At 42.1% G+C, this 10,334-nt stretch overlaps 1 protein-coding gene across 1 annotated transcript in view; it reads left to right on the top strand.

The window, feature by feature from the left end:
- Nucleotides 1-8,470, top strand: part of LOC112549665 (multiple epidermal growth factor-like domains protein 11) — a 148,510-nt gene extending 140,040 nt beyond the window's left edge. Inside the window, exon 7 of the mRNA XM_025199554.1 lies at nucleotides 8,349-8,470. Coding sequence (XP_025055339.1) covers nucleotides 8,349-8,470 — 122 coding nt within the window. The remainder of the gene's footprint in view (nucleotides 1-8,348) is intronic.
- Nucleotides 8,471-10,334: the final 1,864 nt, after the last annotated feature.

Below are 10,334 nucleotides of genomic sequence, written 5' to 3'. Positions count from 1 at the left end.
ATTTACAGCCCTTCTCAGACACAGTTGAAAGCATCCTTGCATCCTCTCTGTCTTTCTCTCAAAGCCAATAAGAGGAACATTGGCATGATGGTAATACAGACAGCTGATTTCAAGTGAATGGATGTATGATACCGTGAGCTCTTCCCAGCCCATTATTACTGTTGTTATTATTTCTATTGCTGCTATGCCATCAACATTCCTATGCACACACCATTGCTGTTCCAGGAAAGCAGTCCTCCACTTCTGCCCAGATTCAGTCCTGGAATTATCCAAGAGATCTTCCTTTCCCATGGCAAAGATGACTGCTGTTCCTCCATTCTAACTATTCTCACCCATGAAACCCTTTCCTAGTGTTTATGTTGGGAAGAAATATTAATAGAAAGAGACCAGTAGAACAGATGCAGTAAACCAGATACCTAATGCTGCTTGGGATGACCACCTAACTATGAGCTAGAAGCAGTCACTGAAATGTGACATGGACTAAAACTGATGCTGATCAATGTAAGATTTACAGCCTCCTTGGTAACAAAGCACCTGATTTATAGTTTGCATCATAAAAACCTGGCCAGATGACGCATCCAGTACTGCACATGTCCACAGCATACTGGTAGGAGTCTTGTCCTGTTTGGAGATCTGTTGGGCCAAGAAGGTAGGTGCCACTGTGTTCAGCATCTTACCAAGCGTTAGATCCATGGATTATTATTCATCTGATAACAGACACCAGAGTCCGAGCTGATGCAGATGTAATTCTGCTTATTAATAAATCATCACATACTAAAGATTCATAAAAGAGTGTATTGGTCCTTTGTGATTCCAGTGGAATACTCTGAGTTTGACCCGGATGGTTTTAGCATGCATGTTGACACAGCTGAAGATGCAAAAGTCCACAAGCTCCTCTCCTCATTTCTGGTGCAACTCATATTGCTGACCATGCCCTTGGACCTGATCTTTGGCTTAGATGGAAAGAGTAAGAATAATACATGACCACCACTTCCGTACCAAAGCAGTATTAAAAAATCTACTATCTTTGAGGTGGCAAAAAACACCTGTGTTCCTGATTTTGCCCAGACTCACTTATGGACTCCAGCAAAATAGAGTACACTGCACTTCCAAAGCAAGGTGTCAAGTGCCCAAGACTTGACCATTAATAATTTTTCCATTGCCCCTACAGATCTCTTTGGTTGTCTGACACCTGGAGCTAGATCAATAAAAGGTTGGAAAATAGTGGTTGACTAAGGTGGGATGAAAAAATAGTTCTGCAGAGCCAATGCTGAGGCTATATCGCATGCCAGGGAAACCCCAAGGAGCTGTCCAAGGTGATAATGGCTCCACGCACTGAGCACCAAGCACTGTAAAGACGTATCATACTACTGCATTGACAAGATCATACATACTGGGGTAGCTTTTTCAAGTGGTATGAATCCTAACCAAAATAGCTAGCATATCAGAGAAGGGACTTTACTTTCCTTCTTGTGGTGGGAAATAGCCTGACTGACTAACACTGAAGAAACTTGCCCTGGGTACATTTGCTCTAGGCAACTACCTCTCGGTGTCAAGTTTGCATTCCTGAGAAAACATGCAAAGGAACTTGCCACAAACCAGTGCATGCTGGCTTGCGGCAAGGCCTAGCCCAGGTCTAGCCCAGTCTGGATTCAGATCAGGACACGGTGGTGAAACCACCATAATGGCACTAATACATGACTTCTTCCTGTCAGTGAGAAGGACCATGTAACCTTTCTTATCTTCCAAAACTGTAATGCAGAATTGGCCTTACTGACCATGCAGCCCCGCTGACTTGCCTGTGAGGGAGCAAGAGAAATTTGTTCAAGAGGTTTAAGTCCTTCTTGGAGGGATGGATACACTCTCCTCCACTGTACCCTGGATTGCAGAGTTCCACAAGGATCAGTTCTCTGTCTCTCTCTTTTTTCCTGCAGCCATTAGTTGAACTGGTTGCATGACCTGTTGCTGACTCAAGTACCAGCAACAGGCTAATGACAGAAAGGTCTGTCTGCCATTCACTGCATACAACCAGTGCTTGGATGAGATCAATACATGAATGGAAAGCAGCTGTCCAGAGCCCAAGTGAAATATGAGCAAGGCAATGCTGATAAACAGAGGACAAGTATTTCAAAGAGTCTGTAACCATGATGTACTCTTATCTGATATACAGCCATGACCAGTCAATGCAGCCTGTTAGTTGAGGGAACACTCTTTGATTCCTCACTAATGCCAGTGTCTTGCGAAGGAATGCTTGTTATCATTTCCACGTGGCTTGGAGAATCTGTCCCATCCTTGAAGATTATGCCCTGGCTTCACATATTCGTGCCTTTGTTGCTTCTTGGTTGGGCTATGGTCATGCAGTACACCTAGGCAGGAAGCCCGTGGTATTTAGGAAACTCCAGCTCAGCAGCATAGGCTGCTGTCAGCACTTCAGATCTATCCTTGGTACTCAGTTCCCATAGAATTGTGAATCAAGATCAAAGTGTTGGTCATTAGTCATTACCTCCCTGGTCTGGGCCCAGGATACCTAAAGGACACTGTAGGGTTTTGGGATTAGGGTCAATACCTTCACCCCTCTGGCACAAAGGGGATCTCCATCATAAGAAAAAAAGCTCTTCAGTGAAGGAAACAGAACATTTTTAGGGATGTTTCATGACTTTTTGGAATGAGCCTGTCCAGAAACTAAGGATCACTGTAACCTCACCCATCAACTCCTAAGTGCACAACATGTTTCTTTTACCTTGCTTGCTCTAATATGCATACAGACCAGTATGTATATTTAGAAGAAAGAAAAAGAGCTTTCACCTTCGCTCCTTAATTCCCAGATGAAATACTGCTGTGCATGTAAATCTCCTCCTGGGAGGAGGAGGAGAGAACAAAAAAGGCCAGGTGACAGATTAGTCTCATTGCTTACTGCCCTGCTGACAGGTCCTTAGATATTAGAGAGTTAACATGATATAAGAAACTATATAGGGTATAAAAGTGCAGCACAAAGCACCATAGGATATGCCCCCCAAATTCTTAGCAACACATGCAGAAGAAAGCAGCACCAGTGAGGACAGAAGAACTCGCACTGAATTCAGTGCGATTGCCCCGTGTGGGCTGGTTAACCTGGCTCCCAATCCCCCTGAGTTAACTCCAACTGCAGAAATTACTATAGGTAGCATTGCACTGCTCATGATGACAAACACTTTGTGGCTGCTCTGTATCCTGCAGCCAGAAAACCTGGATGATTTTCCAGCACCTCAGATAAAACAGTTGTTTTCTAACCTGTTATTTGTATCTTAGAGCCCCAAATGGCTATAGTGATTAAAAATAAACAGTAACATTTAAAGAAAGCTGAATAATAATTTAAAGACTGGGAAGAATGAATCTGTATGTCTGTTTCAGCAAGGATTGATCTTATATGTTGAGTAAATCAGCATTTGCAATTATAAAGCAAATAAGTGATAAGCATCAAATGGATTGTTTTAGGACTCCCTTTGTTGACTTTATTCCATGATAAGGAGCAGTTTCTTTGTGACCTTGAATATGGTGAAATAACTCATGCTAAACGCGTCGCTACAAAGTTGGCATTTTGGCAGGACTTTGATGTAGGTCACTTTATTACCAGGCTGAATCAAACTACAAACTGATCTTATGCTCATGCCAAGAATGCTAATAATAAACTGATCAATGAGGTGCTGGATTGTTCAGAGTGGTCGGGGGAAAAGCAGACATAAAACCAGTGGAATTCCAAAGGTTGAAATGCTAGTGCCATTGTGCCGGTAAGAATTATATGACTTGCATTAGCCTGATTTGTCTTTACTCCAGGGGGGCTATAGCTGCGTGTCAAGCTGGACAGTGTCAGAAAGTATATACTTATCTTTATTTTTTTTGACCTTTCTGTGCAAGTAATTTTTATAGTTTCATTAACTAGTAAGATCATTTGCAAACCATTGTACAAAGTATATTATGAAGAACGCCTTGGGGACCACGGCATCCTATTATATGGAATGTTAATAGAAAGAAAAATTAATTTAAACTCTAAAGATTATAGCAAGACAAGACTTCCCCATTATATTGGGGAACTTGAAATTTTTACTTGTAATGGTTATACTTCAGAGAAATGCCATAACCTGACCTTTTACGTGGACATTATAGATCTGATTCAAATCAAAGACAATAGCAGGGTTCCTGATTAGTTGCCTCCTCAAATAAACTGACTCTTGGCAAATTAACCTTCCATTTAGGAAAAGGGCTTTCTGTGTCATCTGAGGGGGGTCCAGCCCTGTGTAATTCCATTGTTTTCAATTGATTTGCTCCAGTGAGGTCAGAATTGAGCCCTGCCATATTATTTCGCCAAATTAAAAGATCGCAGAGTACAGTGTGGCTTTCTACAGTGCTCTTAGTACTTGATCTATTCGAAACGGCTTTAAAACAAGTACCACTATGGTCACTATGTAAGTGCTGATAGCGGAGGGCCCAGTTTTGGCATGGCTCTTCCCCACCCTGGGTTGCGCAATAAACTCTCGAACTGATGTGCCCATTTGCCCTGCTCGTGGGGTGTGAGCGTACACAGCACCTGAGTAGTTTTGGATGGAAGAATGTGTCTTCCTCCTGATGTTGAATTGAGGGTCGAGAGTGACTGCCAGGCAGGCTGCTGTGTGCAAGAGAAAGGTACTGCGTGCGCAGACGTGTGATTGGTCAGTGTGAGAACAATGCCCATTGTTGGGCTGGCAGCACATAGCCCACCTGAGAGTGAGCATGAGAGAGACCACCAGGGAACAGACTACCAAGTGTGTGAGACATCTGGGTGCTGGGGTCCTTCAGTACGTGGAAGGTCCCAAGAGCTGGGAGCCAGCTAAAGGTTTGTTGGCATCTGTGGGCCAGGTCTCCAGAAAGAGCCAAAATCCTGCAGGTGGTAAGGGTGGGAGCGGCCGCAGACGGCGTCCCCTTTAGCCTAGCAGAGAGAGGCCATACGAATGCTTCCAATCTCTGATCTGGGAGTGGGGCCAGCTGAAGGCATGCAATGTTGAATAAGAGTGCCCAAGAGGCTGGGGCGCCTGAGGGGGGCCGGGGGGGAAGGGTCCGTGTGAGGACCGAGTGTTTCTCCGTGGGTGAAGCTACAGAGTAGCGTGCCTTGCACCCTTGGAGGCAGCTTGAGGAACAGGGTGAGTGGAGGACCTGGGAGGCCGCTGGCTAATCCTGAAACTTTAATTAGCACAATATTGATTGTGGTTATTATTGTTGTTGATTAATTGGCTGTTGTTGTTATTCGTATTGTTGCTTTGTTGTTGTCCCTACTAATAAATATCCCTTTCTCCCCTTGGAAGCGGGTTTTATTTAGGGATTTAACCAAGTCTTATTAGGGTCTGATAGATGGCCTGTGCCCATACCTGCCCCAATCGTAATTTTAATTGTTGGTTGGTCTTTCAGTCAACAGATTGGTGACCCATGTGGGACCCAGTTGGCATGATCTGACTAGCCACCCAGCACTTGTACCTCCGATGCACTTTGTCCATCATGTTTTTTACATCACAGCAGCATGCTGTCCGAATGCTTTTAATGAAGTTGAGCATCCAAGTTTATTAAGGCAGAAGTTGTCGCAGGGGTTACAGAGAGAGGTAATTTTCTTCTGCACTGGGTAAACTGCTGTGCAGCAAGGCACGTAGGGTCAGTGGATTCTGCAGATGGGACATTGATGGTAAGGAATAGGCATGAGACTTTCCGGATCTTTGTGTTTTCATTTTTCCTAGTCTTGCAAGAAGACTGTAATGTGCTTCATTTTTCTGTTTTGTGGCAAAGTTATAAATGGAAAAACGACTTCTGCCTGTTAACATTCTTTTGTCATGGGGGAAAAAGTACATGAAAATAGGCTTTTCTTGTTTTGCAGTCAGGGGAAATCTTTTTTTTTAACCTGCTTTGTGTGGCATAAAATAATCTGCAACATACTTTTATGGCTGTTTCCACCCAAATTTAAATGGACACTTGGCTGGAATGGTTTAGTCAGGGATGTTCCTACCTTGAGCGGTGGGCTGGACTAGATGACCTCATCTGGTCCCTTCCAGCCTGGCTTTCCTATGATCTTAATAAACCAGTATTACACCAGAAATGCCAGTCAGTTTGACACACTGCTTAGGGGCTGAAGTACTTCTTGTAATGTGGAGAGAGAAAAACAATCACTCAGTCAGCCTTCTGGCTCACAGCATAGCCAGGAACTATGATCACCTTGTGGAAACAACAAAAAGTGCTACAGAGCTTTATAGAGAGGAGAGGACTGACTTGTTTTAAACATAAATAAAGAAATGTAAGAATTGAAAGTGTGCCAAATTTCAGGACCAAATTTGTTGATCACATTTACCATTGTAAATCAGGCATAGCTCTGCCAAATGCGATACCGTAACACTAGTAAGAATAGGATCTTGTTGTAGACTTGAACTGTGCATAGCACAGGCTGTTTACAGTACCTCATACAGATCGCCCAACATATTGTGCCTTTATATTTATTTGCAGCTCCACTGCTCTTCCTGATCTGAGTTGACCAACAGCTCTGAAATGTCTGCAAAAATAGGTGGTGGCTCATATGTCTATATGAACAAATCCTGTTTTTCTAATGCCCCAGCCTAGATTTGGTCCCATACCTGCAACCCAAAGTCAAGTCACAAAGCAATGAGTTTAGAGTATTAGCTGTCAGTATTTCGTATCTCCTGCAGTACTATCTGAACACAAGATCTGAGTAATGAATCAGTTGCAGTTTTGCCAGCCAGACTGAACCCGGAAAGGAATCCATTGATACAGACCGCTCTTGCCGTCCTGGTAGCGAGTCAGAACTCCCACTGATGTAGAAGTCCAGTTGATGAACCGTTCGGTAGGCTAAAGACTACAAGATTTGTCCCATCTTTGGGATAACAAGAATACCACTTACAAACTGGTGCTGGGTCTAAATCTGTATAGTTTCCTGAAACAGGTTTCTGGGTTCAGCCTCAGATGGTCCAAATTCAGAACACTAACTTGAGCATCCAGACCAAAAGGAAAGATTCAAGAAGGGAGCAAATCTTGTGCTTCAAACAGTCCAATAAGAACACCCTACTATCAGTGTTCAGGTACATGAGTAACCTGATATCCCACTAAAGGTAAAGGGGAGGAAAGTACAAGGGTTTCAGGTTTGGTACCAGCCCTAATAATCAGTTTTCATGTGATTGTTTGTTGGCTGAAGTGAAACGAGTTTGGTTGTCTTAGTCTAGTTCCTGCTGTAATATCTTAAAAAAGATATTCTCAAAATGCTTTCCTTGTGACCTTGTTTTACAAGGCAAAAATAGGGTTTTGCTATGGTGTCTGGATTCCTCCCTCTTGGAGCGGCTCCTTCCCGAGCCAGCTTCAGCAGCCCCTGGGATAAGCAGGCCCAACAGCCGTGACTTCCAGGCAGCTCTTAATGGTGCAGCAGTAGAGAACACTTGTGAACCAGTGCTCACACTATTACCTGTGACATCCTGGTATAGACAAGCGTAAGGTGTGTGCAGCTGAGCACCAACAGTCACTAGCCTTGCAGAACTTTCACTGATACTCTGTAGGCCAAGCCAGAAGCCACATAGTGGGCTCAAGTGTCTGAATTTGTTTTATAAGCATTTTCTACATTTTCCCTATGTGATGGGAATGCCAACGTGTACTGTAAAATAGGTCAGCAGTCGAAGGGGCATGGGAGAAGAAATGTCTTCAAACAAAGAACTGTTCTTATTAAGGAAGAAGAAAAGGAGCTTCTCTTAAGTAGATTTCTAGCCAATTGACAAGTGAGACAGGAAATGCAGCTAGTTTTTCATAGCTGGAGACTGGGGGAGATTGAACTCTCAGTAATCCACTTCTGGACAAATAAGATATGGGGCATTTTTAGTTATGGAAAACTTGATGACCTTGAAAAGACAGGGCTATGACTTCAGTATTATGTAGTAAAATGATTTCTTTTCCTCTGGCTATTTTTACAAATCTATTTTGGATCTTAATACACTATTAAGACTCAGTTCCTTTTTTGGTTATGAGCTGTAGCCACTTTGAGTGCATTATAAGAAGCTGGCATTCACCAAGAATAATCGTCCTAAATGTCAATTTGGTAAAAGTTTTATTATGAGGAAAAATTGCTATCCAAAGTAATTTCTGGTGTTAGATTTTTTTTCCATTACAAAAACCAGATGAGGATATGAACTTATGTCCAAAAGGGACTCTCACAGTTAGTTTGGTCACCTAATATATTATTTCTGCAAGTAGGATTTTGCTTTGTTTGAAACAAAATATTGATCTTTCAGGAACAATGACAGCCTGTGCTTGCTGCTCTCCATATATGTTTTACATTGCTTTATTTGCTTTCTTAACAGCTCTTTGCACAGAGGAGTGCGTGCATGGACGATGTGTATCTCCTGACACTTGTCACTGTGAGCCAGGCTGGGGAGGTGCTGACTGCTCCAGTGGTGAGTACAGGCTTAGAAGAAAGTATTAAAGACACATATGTTCCTTTTACAAACAAAAGAAATTAGTTGCTTCGGAACATGGCTGATTTAAATGGAAAATAAGGTGTACTGGTTAATTTGCAAGTTAATTAATTTGGGCCATCATCTTACCTCTGCTAATAGAGTGGTGATGATTTTCCATGTTCTTTGTTGCTTTTGTTTTTATGAAGTTCTGTTAAATGCAATGGTGAATGCTTTTAACTCTTTCTTTCTCATCAGTAAAGCATTAATGATAGATGTTTGTATAAAGCTATCTCTGGTGTGATACTTTTTTGCCTCATCTACTAGCTAGGCTGCAGTTCTTGCCAAAACGCTTCCTGTGATGGATGACCATTCCGGATGAAAACATGAGCCTGTTGAAGTCAATGGGATTTTTTTCTATTGATTTGAATTGAGAACGAGATTTTACCTTCTTATTTAAAACTCTCAGTCTGTGTTCTCTGAGAGGAAGGGTGATGGCGCAGGGTGGGAGTTCCGTGTATTTTAGATATTTTCATTAGGAGGTTCATTCTCACTTTCGGGCTCTAAAACACACAGGCTTTCCAACTGAGAGTATGTCAGGCTCTTCTTAATTGGTAAAATAAGTTTTTTTGCACAATTAGTTCATGCTAGAATGAAACTGCTAGCATGATTTCCAGGGTACACATTGGAGAGTTACGCAATGTAGGCTCCATCCATTACTGACAATGGAAATAAGCTTGTTAAGTGAAGTCTATTTGTGAAGCAGGGAAGCAAATAAAGCTGCATCTAGAAAGATTCTTCAAGTCATTTACTGAGTGAACATTTCATTTTAGTTTTTGTTCCTCCCCCTCTTCCCCAGATTGATTGGTAGCTTGAAAAAAAACCCATTCTTGCCAAGCACGAAGATAATAGAAAGGGCAACTATAGAGGAAGACGCATTAGAAATATTGACAGGCTCAAAGGGCAGCAGCAGTTAAATAGGGCCCGGGGTAAAAACAGCTCCTGTGATTGAAGCCAATGGGATGGAACCCCGGCTGGCCAAGTCAGTCATCAGTGCTCTGTCTCCAGCCCTGCTCCAGGGAGGGTGGGTGCAAGAGGACATAGGAATTATTCTGTTTGTGGAGAAAGGACCTCACACATCCCCTGATAAGCAGTCTGGGGAAACGAGAGGCTGTGTATAATATTGAATAGCTATTTATAGTCTTTTTATTTTCCCCCTCAAAGCCCTTGGTAAAAATAGTTCCTTCCATTGTGAAATATTGCCCAGAATCTCAGGAACTAATTTTGCCGTTTAGTTATTTCTAAAACTGAATATGCCTGTCCTGAGAGCTGGTCAGTATTTATGCAATATATAACAATTAAGAGATGTTAAAATAACAAAGCTGGGAGGGAAAAACCTTGCAATAGCATGCACGCACAAAGTAATAAAAGTTCCATTCTGTGCGATAATGAAGACGAAAGGATGAGATGTCAGCCTACGGATAGGCCTTGTGGACTCAAGCTATCCAGTGACTCTTATTAAATTGCACTAATCTTGCAAGTGAAGATAAAAAGAAAAAAAGGTTTTTCCTATATTGAATATTTAGCTTTTTAAAGTAATTAGGAATATTAAAGCCCTGACAATGATTGAGATAGAAACATTATTCATAACTTTTATTTCCGTGCTGGGCAGTGATCCAGTATATTTCATTTATGAGGTTTCAGCTGTGGAGAGAGGAGCGTTAGCCAATTCCTAAATTAAATATGCCCTGTTAACTTTTATAAATGATACCCCAGGATTAGCTTCAAAATTTAAGCTTTCATTTTATTAATATAATTACTGTATTTGCTGGACTATAGTGTCCATTGTCCCTCGTACCATTTGTTATGTGCAGTGCAACAAGCATTCTTGTC

Source organism: Alligator sinensis, unplaced genomic scaffold (genome assembly GCF_000455745.1).
Source record: "Alligator sinensis unplaced genomic scaffold, ASM45574v1 scaffold210_2, whole genome shotgun sequence".
Classification (NCBI taxonomy): Eukaryota; Metazoa; Chordata; order Crocodylia; family Alligatoridae; genus Alligator; species Alligator sinensis.
Note: the sequence above shows the minus strand (reverse complement) of the source record. Positions and strands in the feature narration are given on the sequence as shown.